The sequence below is a fragment of the Gallus gallus genome, chromosome 2, assembly GCF_016699485.2.
Source record: "Gallus gallus isolate bGalGal1 chromosome 2, bGalGal1.mat.broiler.GRCg7b, whole genome shotgun sequence".
NCBI classification, from domain to species: Eukaryota; Metazoa; Chordata; class Aves; order Galliformes; family Phasianidae; genus Gallus; species Gallus gallus.
The window spans coordinates 54,069,954-54,086,167 of record NC_052533.1 but is presented as its reverse complement, the minus strand read 5'-3'; the positions used below and the strand labels follow the sequence as shown (position 1 = coordinate 54,086,167).

The 16,214-nt window shown below is 42.3% G+C and overlaps 1 protein-coding gene across 2 annotated transcripts; it reads left to right on the top strand.

Annotated features, from left to right (window-relative positions):
* Window positions 1–1,139: 1,139 nt before the first annotated feature.
* On the top strand, window positions 1,140–12,649 carry PDIA4 (protein disulfide isomerase family A member 4). 2 transcript variants are annotated; one of them, NM_001006370.2, is made up of 10 exons: window positions 1,140–1,322; window positions 5,473–5,644; window positions 7,429–7,634; window positions 8,135–8,273; window positions 8,462–8,667; window positions 9,298–9,456; window positions 10,523–10,674; window positions 10,816–10,972; window positions 11,063–11,296; window positions 11,882–12,649. In NM_001006370.2, the coding sequence occupies exons 1-10, from the start codon at window positions 1,238–1,240 to the stop codon at window positions 12,295–12,297; spliced, it is 1,926 nt and encodes a 641-aa protein (NP_001006370.2). In that variant the 5' UTR covers window positions 1,140–1,237; the 3' UTR covers window positions 12,298–12,649. The 2 variants fall into 2 exon arrangements, with proteins under 2 accessions (NP_001006370.2, XP_015131335.2); XM_015275849.4 differs by having other exon boundaries at window positions 10,813–10,972; window positions 11,882–12,541.
* The last annotated feature ends 3,565 nt before the right edge of the window (window positions 12,650–16,214 follow it).

Below are 16,214 nucleotides of genomic sequence, written 5' to 3'. Positions count from 1 at the left end.
CTCAGCTGTCCAGAGGATGATATCCACTGTGTTGGGATAAATTGATTACAATAGCTACTCTTTTTCCAACAAACCCAGACAAGGAAGGCAATAAATATTTCACACACAAACACAACATTCAGTTAAATGGTTGCGTTAACCAAACAGTAAGCATCCTCTAAATAATGACTTTCCATTATCTTAGTTTTTCCTATGCAAAACATTGCCCAATCTGACTATCATATTACTGCATATCTATGTTAGGAAAACAAAATTTCAACAAGTTGTTTGTTTTTATAAATACCAAAATCAGGTGGGATCCAAATACCTTTTCAGAACAGGTCTCACAAAAGATCCCCTCTGACTGTAGCGATTCACTGATAATTTGAAAAGTTGTTTCTGCATCAGCTACAGTATTTCTAACAAACTTGTTTGACTGCTGGGTTGAGGGTCAAAACTGACCCCTGTACTGTAACTCATTATTGAAAAACAAAGTAGGGTATTAATGTCCTTTCTCAAACTGTTTGCTACAGACAAATGCTGAATGGCAACCTAGATGCATCAGTAGTCCTTCAGAGTAATACAACATCTCCTCAGTCCTTAACATCGCAGTTTTCATATTACAAGCTTGCACTTTGAGTTGCTGAAGACAATTATTTATCATTACATATTATTACCACTTTACAGTACAACTGCTGCATACCAAATTTAGCCTGCCTTATATGCCACCTGCTCAGGGATCAGAAGCTCTGATAATGAAAAAATAATTGTTAAATAACTTTAAAACAGCACTGATTTGTCCAAGTACGTTGCCAAACTGGCCGACCGACCACCCAGCTGCACCGCCGCCCTTCTTCCCGTAGGCGGCACTCACCCTGCGGCTCCGCACACAACACCCGAGCACGCGGCGTCTCCTCAGAGGCTACCTCCCCTCCCCTCCCCTCCCCTCCCCTCCCCTCCCCTCCCCTCCCCTCCCCTCCCCTCCGCTGTCCCTTGCTTCCGCCCCTTGCAGTACTCGCCAATCCCGAGCGTCAGTGCTGCGTCCCGGCCCCTCGAAGTCCCGCCCCTCCCCTGTCGCCGCTTGGAGCACGGCTGCGCCCGCTGCTCGTGGCGGACGGCGGTTGGCGGCCCGCGGGCAGCCAATGAGGAGGAGGCACCTCAGAGCAGGCGCTTGGCTTTACCCCGAGGCTGCAGTGAATCGGAGGGTGTCAGGTCGTGGGGGGTCGGAGTGGAGTTGCGTTGTTTTGCGTGTGGCGAGATGAGGCAGCGCGGGCTGTGGGTACTGCTGTTGCTGCTGGGGATGGCCCAGCTGGCCGTGTTGGTGGCGCAGGAGGACGGCAGAGGTGAGCGAACAGCGGGAGTGGCGCTGGGACCCAGCCGGGAGCTGGGTAGGGCGGAGGCCGCCGGGGGAGCAGGGGCCGCTATCTCTCGGTGTAGCCCAGCACTTGACTGCCTTCCTTGGAAGAGCTGATGCTGGCGGAGTGCTCCTGTCCTTGCCGCACAGCCTGTCTTGCACGTCTTTTCTGAGTGCAGGACGCGCGGCTGCTAGTCGCACGCTGCCTCGTCTGAAGCAGCGTCTGCCTCACCCACCGTGCAGAGTGGCTCTGCCGCTCTGGAAGGCTTTCTTTTTCAGTCGGTTTGTTGGTAGTTGTGTTTTTGTGTTCCTCCGTGTTGTCTTTGGATTTCGCCGATACTTGTTTCTTCTTGCCCAAAACTAGCTGAAAGGAAGTTCCTCTGGATTTAGTTGAGTGCCGGTATGTGGAAGGGACATACTTGGTTTTTGCATTAAGCATCCCTCCCATGAGCTGTGGGGGGCTTTACTTCCGGTTTGCTTCCCGCGCCAGCCCTGCTAAGAGTACAGTAGGAAGGCTGGGCTGTGCTCTCCTGGCGTTGCCAGCAGCTCAACGAGCGGCCAGGCGCCTGCAGGAACACGTTCGTATCGTGTTCCCCCCCTCTGCGGTACGCTTTCAGGCCTAGCCTGGTATATGAGGGGTAAAAGCTTGTCCGGGGTACTGCATCTGCAGCAACGCACTGAGCTTTCTGGCTTGGAACGACAGCAGCAAAAGCTATTCTCAGGAATCAATTGTGTGCTTGTTTCTTCCCTGTAAGCTGCACCGCTCTCCTGACCCTCTGTGCCCCGCGCAGGTTGCGTGGGCCCCTGGCCAGTACCGCTGCTCCTCGGGCAGGGTTGCCGCTCGTGCTGCCTGCCGGCCCTCTCACGCGGCGTCGCGGGATTGCAGGCGCGGGGATTCGCTCCTTTGCTCATACTGATCGCTAATCATTGCACGACTGGAGTCGTTTTTGTATTTCTATGCTGTGTATCAACTGCATACAGATCCTGAGCTGGACTTTAAATGCCTTGCTGTTAAAACGCGTGGATAGCACTTCCGGTGTTTGCATTTGGAATGCAGGCTCGTGTGAAACAACAATGCATTTACTTGGTATGAAGCAGTAGCTTTATGTGAAGTGAATTTTCAGGAGTTCCAAAATTCAGATGAAGCCAATCTTGTTGCGCGATGATCACGGGGAATGAACTTTGACTAGGGCAGTACAGTAAATATGCTCACAGAAAGACTAGGCTAGAGCTGATGGTAGGCTGGTCATGACTGCTACACCCTTTGCATACACATGAAGGAAAAAGAAGGGAACATACAATCAATCGACTACAGGAAAGATAGAGGAAGGTTGCTTTTATGAGAAGGCTTTTTGAATCACCTGGCAGTACATTAAATATCTTAACTTGTGTTTTTCTGAAATGGAGTTCACCTAGCTGTGCTCAGACTAGCAGATGCAATAATGCCCTTCTTAAAGGAAACTCAGGCAGAATCCAAAAGTCAGTGAAGTTTAAATGCAGCTCTTTCATACAGGAACCATTTCACTTGAGGAAAAAACTACTAGGCCAGATTTTCACTAAGTGTTGAAAAGTTCAGTGAAGCCAAGCATGTGGGTTAGTTTCAGAGTGACCCATCATCCTGAAAAGGGCCTGCCAATCAGCACCACATATGTGAAGTTTTATAATGGGTGTCAGCTTTATTTTATATATATATATATTGTTGCTTTGTTGCTTTGACCATCTCCTTTGCATATAGCTTTAAGAAACACAAATACTTCATTGCATGCAGCTGCTTTATTTTCATGAGCTGTGTCATACAAATATTAGCACACTACTTCTGCCATATCAGGTGTCATTTGCTCATTCTGTGACAGTTCTCCTAAAAAAATATAAATCATTAACGCTGAGTAAAGTTCCTTAATGAAGGATGTCCCAGCACCCCTTACCTCCTCAGGTAGTTCAAGCAGAGCTTCAGTCCTGACGCTAGCATTAGGTGTAGCTCAGGTGGCTGTAGGTGTTGGTGAAGCTGTAGATTCCAGGGGGATGAGTTTGTGGGCTTCCCAGAAATGTGTGCGCTGCTTCAGCAAGAGGCAGACTGGAGTCCTGCTGTTCCATGCCTCCCTCCTTCAGGAGGAGAAAGTGCTTGTGTATATTGTGTGTAGTGACCTAAATTTTTCTGTCAAAAAAGCTTCATGTTGGCACACACAGCTACTTCCATTGAAAGATACAAAATTACTTCAGTGGTATATGTTAGATCTTGTGGTTTAGCACTTCACCTGTGCAGAATCTTTGTTGCTTTTCCAGACTCTGAGTGTATGTTGCTGTTACAGCAGTGGGCCTTCTCATGAGGGAAGGAGGGTTAACACTGTGAGCAGAAAAAAAGATTATCAGCCTGATGGTTAGATTCAGAGCTGCATGAGCAGAATTGACTAACAAATTCTGCTCAGATTTCTTTGTCAGTAAAAATCAAGTCTGACATGCTTTCCTTTGAAGAGCAATAGGCATGGTACGGCTCACTGGGAGGGAGTTCAGGCACAGACCAACCTTGGACATCCTGTGGTGAAATGTCTCTCAGAACCATGGAGCACTGTTAGTGGAAGTTTTGACTGCTTGAACCCCCCGAAAAACTGGCTTTTCTACCATGATGTTCCCAAGTGTAAATGAATGCCCTGGTAGTTCTCTCTGGAAGCTTAATCCTTCCCTGCAACTGTTCGGAGACAGCAACACAGAAGCTGTTGTCCACTTGTAAAGTTTAGCTTCAATCAGATAAAACAATAATAGTTGCTGAGAAACTTGATCCAAGTGACTTCTGTTGTGTGATAAATGATCTCCTGTGATCTCTCACCTCATCAGACTTTAATATTTTAGTGTGATATGAAGTTGCATTCAAATTAAAATAAGCATATCTTCTGCAGGAGTGTATTGTTTTATGTTTTTATTATTTTTTTCATGGAAAAATGTTTGCTCTAGTTAATGGTACGTGAAGTTTAATGTCTATGGTGAGTTTGTTGCTGTGGTTTGCTCTTGGCCTGCGAATAGGCTGGAAATTCTTCCTTTTTATTGCTTGTACCTTCTCAGTGGATATTACACACTTCTAATTCTTGCATTTCAAATTCTAGGTAAAATCAGAAGTATTTTCAGCATTCTTGTCCTGAACAAGTAAACTGCATGTACATTGACATGGCTGACTGCAGTAGGCAGTAGACAACTTAGTCAAAAGCAAACCATACTTATGTACATAATGTACTGTTTTGAACAATGAAACTTCAATTTTCATTGTACCTTTTTAATTGCTGGAGCTTCCATTGGTTAAAAGGTCCTTAGTTTCAATGACATATGGTTTATATTAGGGATAAGGCACTTTCATCACTTTTGCTCTGACTGAAATTCCTTTAAACCATTCACTTAAATTTGACTATAATCATAGTGGTTTTGACAAAAATCTTTAGAAGATGTGAATGATCAAATGTTAGAGAAACAGTCTCAACTTCCAAGTCAAGGCAGACTGAACTGGTTGATGTGTCTTGGCACCAGATTTCTTGCATAAACCTTGCTTTTCTCTAATTAGGCCTTTGGAGAAGACACTTGCTTATTTTGGAATGGTGGTCTTAAGCCAGAGGCCACCCCTGAAGTTCCTGAAGGCAGTTCTGACTCCATTTTGTTTCAGAAGGGCACCTCACGTCTCCACACATGTTGGGTTGGAGTTTTGGGGGTGCTCTGTGATGATGTTGCTATCTTGCACTCTGTTGAGTTGTTTGAAATTGGATGTGGACTCTGCCTGTCTTGCCCAAGGAAACATATATGGTGCCCTGCTTCCCCATGTATCAGCAAGATACCAACATAATTTAGTAGCAAATGTTGCATAGGTTGGAATGGATTAATTTTCCCTGTATCTCTTTTAACTTGTTTTGAAGATCAAAATATGACTGAGACTTGGGTGAAGCTGGAAGAGCATGTGTGGAAATGAAATGGGGCAGGTCAAACACCTGAGTCCAGTTACTTTGTAGACTTGGGCAGCTGTCATACTTGAAAGAGGAATTAACCTGTTTTGTTACTTTCTTTTTCTAACTATGAAGTATACTTAATCTGATAGATGTATTTTAACATTAAACTTCACATAACCTAATCTGTACTGATATTTTTACATTTTACTTTTCCAGAATCTGTTACACAAGAAGTTGATGGTGATGATGATGAAGAAGAAGAAGATGATGATGATGATGATAACTCTGAAGTTAAAGAAGAAAATGATGTGTTAGTCTTGAATGATGCAAACTTTGACACCTTTACCGCAGACAAGGACACTGTGCTCCTGGAGTTCTATGCACCATGGTGGGTTCGCAGTCTGTGATACCTCCTTAAGTGCAGAGATGGGTGCTAGGAGCTTCTTCTGCAATATGCAATCCTAGAAAATGAGCTTGGGAGTTTGTTGATTTTGAGGTAGAAATAGTTGCTTGTTTGTTTCTACTTTTTTCCCAGTTGTCTGTATTGGAATGGTTTTAAGGAGAGAAAAATTCTTGATGGCATTTTTTCACATTAGCCAACTGCTGTGTTAAAAGCAGATATTTGGATTATGACTAGTTCTAACAACTTGTATAGGAGTAGTGCTGTACTGTGCTGTTTTTCAGGGCAATAAATGGTTCTGGAGGTCCCCTTGCTCCTGTACCATAAGAGCACGTGTCTGTCACCGCAAGTGTCTTAGAGATCATTCAGAGTCATAGAATCACCAAGGTTGGAAAAGACTTGCATCATATGTGCTGAGGGCTCCTGCACCAAGGGCAGTGCTGTCCTGGCTGTATCTCTGCTCTGTACCTGTTGGAGAATAGAGATGATCTCAGTCAGCCCCAGGAAGGCCGTGTGATGTGACTTGGCAGCTTGCTATCTTGTCCTGTTGGCCTACCAGAAACTTGTGCGCTCATATAAATGGAGAAAGCTTCCCTAGCTAGAAAGTTGTCCTTCAAAAGTTGGAGTCTACATCCTTGTTGGAAGGATGTCATGATGTGAGGACATTGCTCCTTCATATTACTAGTTTGAGTAGTACCTTGTGTACTGCTGTTGTACTGGTGTCCACTGAATAACACCAGAGTATTATGGGGTGCTATCATGGTACAAAGATATAAAGACTTTTAGGCAGAATGCATCTTCTCTTGAAGTCTTATGGGCAAAAGTAATAGGATTATTAAAGGAAAAAGCAAGGGTAAATGTTTGCAGTCAAGGTGATTAGTTTGTGCTGGTGTTTGAATGGAAGATGTTGTTGCTTGAAGCAGACTTTGGTTTTAGTTAATACCAGTCTCATCATGCAGAACTCTGTCCCTGTTTGGTAGTTGTAGTTTGCTAGCATGAAAACTGAATGTGAAACTTAGTATAAGGATGTGTAACCATCACAAACTAGTATCTTTTCTTTTTTTTCTTCTACACTCCCTCCTGCCAGTTGAGAGACTAAAGAATACAGGCTGTTACATGCTAGTTTCTATTTTGTTTTCCTTTGTCTCCAGTTTATCAAACTATATTCACTTTGTATGCTGATACCCCTGTTGTGCCAGCTTCTTCAGCAATAGCTTCTGCTCTTCCCGGAGAGTTCTGAATAGAGCAGGTGCTCTGATACCAGGGTGGGTGTGAGGTGAGGATTCATTAAGGCCCAATTAACTTCTGGTACATTTTCCTCTTTAGTTTGAATTTAGGATATCTAGTAGAGAAGATGAACCCAGACTAGTGAGAGGCTGAAGTCTTGAGTGAGATGGTATCTGGGGGCAGGGAGGAGAAGCACAGTACAAGGTTTGCAACTTTGTAAAAGTAGTTACTAATTTTTTTCTTTTACAGTGGCTTTGAAACTTAGAATCTTTTGAATGAGGAGTGGAAAAAGAAAAGGTTGGGATTTGTACAAATGGTACCTGGCTATAATTTCTCTTGCCCTCACACCACCATCATGCCTCCCTGACCTTCCCCCTCCCCCCCCCCCCCCCCTTTTTTCCCAGATCTGAAAATACAGCAAGGCAAATAGTGTTAGGTTGATGATGTGAACATCTGGCAGAAGGCCTTCTGGAAATGCAGAATAGCAAAATACTCCTCCATGTCTGTCTTGCATTTGTATATCTACATGTGTATTCCTTTGACAGGTGTGGGCATTGCAAGCAGTTTGCTCCTGAGTATGAAAAGATAGCTAAAACCCTGAAGGAAAATGACCCTCCTATTCCAGTTGCCAAAATTGATGCTACTGCAGCCACTGCACTAGCAAGTCGTTTTGATGTCAGTGGTTACCCAACCATTAAAATCCTGAAAAAAGGCCAGCCTGTTGACTATGATGGTTCTCGAACAGAAGATGGTAAGCATTGGTCCTTTGCAGTTCTTTGTAACAAAGCAAAGAAGTGTATGGTCTTGCTGCTTGAAGGGGTTATTATCAAGGACTTGAATTTCAAGTTCCATTATCTTAAGTAGAACAATATTATGAAGGCTGAAATTTTGCCTTCTAAAGCCTGTGTGCTAGAGGACAGTTTTGTTGGTAGTGGGTGGTGCTCTTAGTCATGGAAGATGTCCTGAATAATGACTTGATTACAGTAAGAGGTATTGTCGTGCTTGTTGAGGGATTGACCTGTAGGAAACAGCAGGTCTGTAAACTGACAGTGGATATAAAACCACATATTTCTCAATGAATGTGTTCAGCTTCATTTCAGTCAGAAAGAAAAACTGCTTTTTCTGTCTGCTTAGAATGGAATTCATGTAGTAATTTGCTAATAATTCATGTAATAATTTGATATCAGTTGTTGCATTTGATATACTACAGAAGTGATAGTGCACGCTTTGAGCTGTCGAACTGTTTTTCAGCAATTGTGGCCAAAGTCAAGGAGATTTCTGACCCCAATTGGACCCCTCCACCAGAAGCTACTCTGGTATTGACCCAGGATAATTTTGATGATGTCGTGAAAGATGCTGACATAATTCTAGTGGAATTCTATGCTCCATGGTAAGCAAGAAGGCAGTTGCCTCTGCTTTCCTAGTGCACTTGTTCTGAATACATTTGGTGAAGCTGTTGTGCTATTATGCCTCTTTTGAATCTTCTGAAGAGGCTTGCAGCTCATCCACTGCAGAGGTAGAAGGTAGCTAGCAGGATCTGACTTATTAAAACTGTCCTCCACCCTCCTACTTCCTTAGGTGTGGACACTGCAAAAGGCTTGCTCCAGAATATGAGAAGGCCGCCCAGGAGCTCAGCAAGCGCACACCTCCCATTCCTCTGGCTAAAGTTGATGCCACTGCTGAAACTGAGCTTGCAAAGAAGTTTGATGTTACTGGCTATCCAACTCTGAAAATCTTTCGCAAAGGCAAACCTTATGACTACAGTGGTCCACGAGAGAAATACGGTATTGCAATTCTTGATCTTTTTAAAGGCTTGACTACAAATGTATAGGTGTATGGAGCATACAAATGTGTTCATAAGAATAGCATGGGGAACCTGAAAAAACATGGTCTTGTACCTACATATACCATCAGTATAAAGTTGTTTCATCTCTGTAACATCACCTTATGCTCCTTAATAAGTTCCTTTTAATACAAAAAATTTAAATATGGAAGCAGGCAGTATGATTAAATGGGCAGCCATTAGTTGCACTTGAATGCCCTGTAAGGGCTGCTGAGGTGCTCGATGCTAGCTTGTAATGTGAGAGGAAAAATTAGGAATAACCATGTGTCATACTGTCTCATAGCAGGGTCATGAGACAGTGAAGGGTCTAAAACTTCAGAAAGGTGGTTTACTTGAAAGGCCAGCTGACATAACTAGAATTCCTGAAACCAACCTAAAAGAATACCCAGAACTGGAGCATTTAAAGATTGACCATTTTCTTCTTAACTTTGTTGGTTATTTTGGAGAGATTACACAGAAATGAAGGTGACAATGTGAAATATACTGTTAAGCTTTTCTACAGAGAAAGTGCCTGAACCTTTCAGTTTAATAAACATCTAAGTAACTTCTTGAATGTGGATTTGTCTAACAGGTATTGTCGACTACATGATTGAACAGGCTGGTCCTCCATCTAAACAGATTCAGGCTACGAAGCAGGTACAGGAATTTCTGAAGGATGGAGATGATGTCATTATCATTGGTGTTTTTAGTGGAGAAACTGATGAAGTCTATCAGCTCTACCAGGAAGCAGGTAATGCATGGTTTAAAATATTAGAAGTGTATTTTGTTGAGCCTTGTTGCTCAAAGTTTTGGGCATGAAAAGTTCCTTTATTTATTCTCTGAATTCAGTAAGGGGAGTTTAAAAAGAGAAAAGGAAGAAAGAGACTGAGGGGTGATCTTCCACTTCTTCTCAAAGGGGATAAACCCTCGTACTAGATCTTGTGTATGTAGCTGAAGTCACAGGAAATAATATACACTTGATGTGGTGTCCCTAAAAATGCGTGACCTAGAGAGAAGGGAAAATTCTTAGCTGAGGAACAGATCAAAATGTCTTGCTAGGTATACCATCTGCTTTTGCTGGTTTTATACTTGACCACTGTGAAGGCTGGACTCTGCTGAGCTTGTTTGAGCTGGGGGGACTTGAAGAAAGGATCATTATCCATCTCTGAATGACTTTAGCTAGACCCTTCCTAGCAATGCTTATTCTTAAAAAGCACTTTAACTTGACTAACAGTTTTTAACATGTCAACGATGTTTGCTTCCAGTGAAAAGTACTGAAAGTGCACTCTAATCAGTGTCTGTGTCTCACGTGATTGAACTACATACAGCCATTCTTGGTTTCTGTTTGATCCTTAAGAGTACTAACAGCAAATTCTGTGGTTATGCTTGCTTCTGATGTTGTTTTCATCTGGCTGCTCCAGCATGGAAAGATACAAAGCTGTCTCCCAGGTAGCCCCAAAGGAAATGGATTGACTAGGTGACTTCCTGAGTTTCTTTCTAGCTCTACTCTTATTTGGAAGAAAGCCAAAGAGTAGGTGACTGAAAAAAGCAGCTGCTTCACTGTGTATGTTTTGGAAGCTGTTCAGTGCTTTTGAATACTTATTCTAAATCATCAAGTAGATAAGCAGTTGAATAGCATTCAAACAGTGCTTCTCAAAATGTTTTCTCACCCTGTTTGGGGGCAAGAGCTGTTCTCTAAGACCCTGAGTTGTTCCATGCCTGTGTGAGTGACTGTCCTTGCAGTATGAAGATTTTGGTTGAAAGCCATCAATTCAGTTCTTAGTGATTTTTCATTGTCATTAATTTTAATCTTTTAGCTAACAGTTTAAGAGAAGATTACAAGTTCCATCACACCTTCAGCAGCGAGATTGCAAAACTATTGAAAGTATCTCCTGGAAAATTGGTTGTCATGCAGCCGGAAAAGTTTCAATCAAAGCATGAGCCCAAGATGTACGTTTTGGATCTTAAAGTGAGTAAGCATGTGATGCAGGCATTGCTTATAACATGTCCCTTCCTTATTCATGTATGTACCGGTACTAGTTTCCAGTACTGTGTAACAGAATCACCGCTTACATGATGTCTTGTCACCCTTTTTTTTTTTTTAAAGCAGTATTCTACAAGTGAGTCAGAGATCAAAGAGCATGTAGTGAAACATGCTTTGCCTCTAGTTGGTCATCGCAAGCCTTCCAATGATGCTAAAAGATATGCTAAGCGTCCTCTAGTGGTTGTCTATTATACTGTTGACTTTAGTTTTGACTATCGTGTTGGTAAGTTAAGTTCTCAGTTCTTCTGTTTTAGAAAGAAACAAGCAATAAGTAACTAGAAATTACTAATCCTGCTGTGTTCTGGTTCTTCAGCTACCCAGTACTGGAGAGGCAAAGTCCTAGAAGTAGCCAAGGACTTCCCTGAATATGTGTTTGCTGTTTCTGACGAGGAAGATTATTCTTCTGAAATAAAGGATCTAGGTCTGCTTGAGAGTGGAGAGGATGTAAATGTTGCCATTCTGGATGAAGGTGGCAAGAAATATGCCATGGAGCCAGAAGAGTTTGACTCTGATGCCCTCAGGCAGTTTGTGCTGGCATTCAAAAAAGGTAAAGGATTGTTTTTATTTTGTTTTCTTCTTCTAAGGAGCCATTTGCTTTACTTCTTCCCTCAGTGGAGATTCTTCTGTTGTTATGGCTGCAGTGAAATTATATGTGAAATCCTATAATGCTCTGTGGCTTAAATCTTATTGGATATTCTTTGCCTCCCCTTTTATTCTTTAACCTCACTTCATTAACTTTGCTGTTTAAACTGCGCTGTGGCATCTAGCAGTATTTTAACACCAAACATGTTTGGCAAGCCTAAAATGTTCTTGTCTTTGAAGTGTCAGGTGATTATTCGTATTCATGGCTACTGTAATACATAAATCACTGTCAAACACATTATAGCTGGATACCTGTGAGCAGAGGAAGAAAGCTTCTAAGCTACTGTGAAGCAACTTGTCTCTGTTTCACAAGATCACTGTACTAAAAGTCATCAGCAAGCTAGCCAGTGTTTCCTGCAGAGGTGAGATTTATTACTAGTGCAGTGCTTTTCTTTGATGTGAGGATGTACTTCTGCCCTTTTTTCTTAGTGGAAATACAAGGATTGCTCTAACTGTAACTAACAATGGTGTGTGTTATCCTTTCTCCTAGGAAAACTGAAGCCTATTGTGAAGTCACAGCCAGTGCCAAAAAATAACAAAGGGCCTGTGAAAGTGGTAGTGGGTAAAACTTTTGATACCATAGTAATGGATCCAAAGAATGATGTTCTCATAGAGTTCTATGCCCCATGGTGTGGACACTGCAAGAAACTAGAACCAGTGTATACTGAGCTAGGCAAAAAATACAAGAATGAGAAAAATCTAGTCATAGCCAAGATGGATGCTACTGCCAACGATGTGACAAATGATCACTACAAAGTGGAAGGATTCCCTACCATCTACTTTGCTCCAAGGGACAAGAAGAACAATCCTATTAAATTTGAAGGTGGTGACAGAGATTTAGAGCATTTGAGTAAATTTATAGAGGAGCATGCAACAAAACTCTCTAGAACAAAAGAAGAGCTTTAGATAAGATGAGGTTGATAAAGAATTCTTTGTACGTTGTAGTTTAAAGAAAGTTACTGACAAAACTTCAATGAGAGAAGAATTCAGCAGCTTGAACAAGGAAATTCTTGAGCAGTAAAGTAATTGCAGTATCTCTTTTTTGTATTACGAAAAAAAAATCTGGACACTGAACTTTGATACAATTGTCTTGCGTTTGTTATAGTGTTGATCTATGGAGGAAAAATACATCATTTATTTTTTGTGACTATCTTGAGCTTGATTCTTTGATTCTAATACAGCTGGGTTTTTGTTGTTGTTTTGTTTTGAAGTTAAAAGAAACTACCAAAAAGAGAACCAAATCCTTCTGTCAAATAGATTTGTCTTATTTGTTGGTCTGGTTATTTTGGTGGACTTGGGGGTGTCAGCCAAGCTCTCTCTTGCTATATTCCTGTGTATCTATTCAGGTGACTATTACTGTATTCAGTGCTGAGAGTAAGAAGGGGTGTTGTGTGGGTTGTTTTTGTTTGTTTGTTTTAGTGTATATAAACTATTTAATCCTATTTAGGTAAGACAAAGTGAGTTGCTAACTAAATATGTTCTAGGCCTTGTCTGCTTTTGCTTTGTGCATCTCTGAAGAGAGGATGATGCTATAATACCATTTTTTTTCTAATCAAATTCGAATTACAAGGCCACATTATTTTTGAGACTACATATATAGACTGATTAATGTCTTGTGGAAGTAGTGCTTGGATTTTACTACATCTGTGCATTGATGTCTCCTTTTTCAGAGGGGAAAGTGTTTGCTGGTGATTCTTAAGGAAAACAGACTGAGGCCTTCTCGTATGTTTTATTCCTGTCACAGCTACTGTAGGTACGAAGGATAAAAACATCTACTTTTACGTCATTTGGCATATGCATTTAAAAGCGGATTTTTATGTTAAATGTCTCGTTTATATATGTCCATAAGATTTTATAGGCTACGCTACCATGGCAGACTTGCATCCCAGAGGCAGACTACTGTTTTCTCAGAGCTCTGATACTTAAAGTGTGTCCCACTTGAGTGTAGCTGCAGCAAACTTGTTGCAGACTTAACTTTGCAGTTATACAGAGATAATGCTCTTCTCCTAGCAGCCTTGTTTTCTGTTTGCAAAAGGCCGATATAATCAGTCTACCTTCAATGTGTTCTTTTTCCATTAGTTTCCAACTTCTCAGAGGATGGGTAAATCAAAGACTACACTGTAGTCTTTTTTTCATCTGGTGAGATGCCATCTTCTCTCTAGGAAGTGTAAACATGTGTCCAGGATGTAGCCATTAATGTATAGTCCAAGTGTTGAAAGAGGCTGGCAAGGCAACTTGTAATCATTGTCTTCTTCTGGTGCCCTCTGCACCCCTGTTGGGATGTGCCTCTGCTTGCTGCATTCTCACTGCTTGTTAACAAACTTCTCAGGTTTCTGTTGTTTATTAGCAGCTGAGAAGCACTGAGCACCTGTTCAGGATTAGGCCTCAATTGCTGCTCTGTGTTGAGGCAGTGTAGTCATTTATCTTGGGCTCTGTCGTAGAATCACAGAATTCTTAAGAGTTCGAAGGGTTCTTTGAAGGTCATCTAGACCAACTCTCCTGCAATGAACAGGTATGTCCACAGCTAGATCAGGTTGCCCAAGACCTGATCCATCCTCACCTTGAGAATCTCCAGGGATGGAGAATCCACCATGGCACTACGTAACCTGTTCCAGTGCCTCACCACCCTCACCGTAAAAGACTTTTTCCTTACATCTAACCTAAACCTACCCTCTTTAAGCTTGAAGCCATTTCCCCCTTGTTCTGTCACCACAGACCCTACCAAAGAGTCTGTCCCCTTCTTTCCTGTAGCTCCCCAAAGATACTGAAAGACCGCTATCAGGCTCCCTCAGAGCCTTTTCTTCTCCAAGCTGAACAACCCCAGCTCTCTGTCTGTCCTTATAGGGGAGGTGTTCCATTCTGTGGACCATTTTTGTGGCCCTCCTCTGGATGCACTCCAGCAGGTCTATGCCTCTCCTGTACTGAGGAATCCACATCTGGATGCAGTATTCCAGGTGAGGCCTCAATACTGCAGAGTAGAGGGGCAGGATCATCTCCCTTGACCTGCTGACCATGCTTCTTTTGACACAGTCCAGGGTATGGTTGACTTTCTGGGATGCAGGGGCACATTGCTGGCTCATGTCCCTTCCCATGCATCAGTACCTCCAGGTCTTTTTTTGACAGGATTGTTCTCAATCTATCATCCCCTAGCTGGTATTGGTAGTGAGGGTTGCTTTGACCCAGGTGCAAGATCTTGCACTTGGATTTGTTGAACTCCGTGAGGGTCTCCTGGGCCTGCTGCTCAAGCCTGCCTAGGTCCCTCTGGATGGCATCCCATCCTTCTCGTGTGTCATCAGCAAACTAGCTGAGAGGTCACTGATAAAGACATTAAAGACTATCAGTCTCAGCGCTGATCCCTGGAAAACACCACTTGTCACAGCCTCCTTTTTCACTGTAGCAAGGGCTTTCCTCTACTATCCCTAAACATGCAGGTAAATAGTAAGCTTAGGCAGTGCTTGACCTTTAAGACTCGGGTGAAATGTGTTGTCTTCGTATCATTTGCTGTTTCTGTTTACAGCTTTTCTGTAGTGCTTTCAAAAGCCATGATCTTTGATAAGTGTCTCTGCATTGGCAACAGGTCTGAGATCAGACTTAGCTGAGCATTAACTTGTGCTAGGGACGTTTTTTTCAGCTTTGAAGAATGTGTATAAGCAAAATAACATGTTCTGTCCTGTGTCTGCCAGTTGCTATCAGTATTTCAAAGAAGGTAAAACAGACCTTTTATATCTGTTTTCAAGCATAGTTCGGATTCTGTCCAGAAGCAGATACCTTGCCTTTAGGAAGCTTAAATTGCTCTTGTTCTTACAATACATTAGTTACAGGCTTGCAGAGATTTATTCCAAAACAGATGCCTTACCAACAGGAGAGCATGGATAAATATAGAATATGTAGAAGGGAGGGGGAAAAAGTCCCTTACTGGTGATGAGTATTACAGCTAGGGCTGACACTGATCTCTTGGGACTGTGTCAAAGCTGACAAATTCCCACCTCTTCCTACTGCTGGTGCTGTGCTGCTGCTTTAGATCTTTGCATTCCACAGGAGGTGGTGTGGGCAGGAGACACCATAGGTTGAAACAAAATTAACCAGCCCATAGAAAGTCTTTGGAACTATACAAGGTGTGCTGGCACAGTGCTCCTTTGTGATTTCCCTAACTTCTGCATGTGAAAGCACCCAGCATCACAGTTACTTCAGGGCCTGAATTTTTTTTCTGGGGTGGCAGAGCTTAAGTCAGAGCTGTGTCTCAGAGGAATAAGCCTAGCTGTAGTATTACTAATTTAATTTCTACGTGTCTATGAGCTGAAAGAGCAGGCACTGTTACCATGAGTGGGTTATGGGTTATAAGTATCAAGGAGAATGGGGAATTCTTTTCCTTGTGTTTGTGTCATTTGGCTGTATTTACTACAAGTGTTTGTCTGTGCTACCTTGGCATCTGCACCCCATAACTGCTGTATTTATCTTGACTGCTTTTCAGTTGAATAGAGAATAGTGTTGTCCCTTGACTTTGAGAACAGTCACACTGGAAAGCAAACTGATTTCCTTAAGTCCAGTATTGTGTCCCCCGCTATCAATAATAGACTTAGTGATACTCAGTCCTGTGCCAGTGGTCCCACTGGGATGGCTTCATTATTTGGCCCCTGCTGTATAAAACTATGTGAAGGGTGATTTAAAAATATTATTTAATGTGCTTCATGTCTTCTAAGTCATACCATCTTTTTGGAATTTCTATCAAATGCATTATGCTTGTCTGCTTTTTCTTTTCTAGTGCATTAGGATGCTTTCCTTATCAACACTAAGGTATTACCTACATACCAGTGATTATTTTT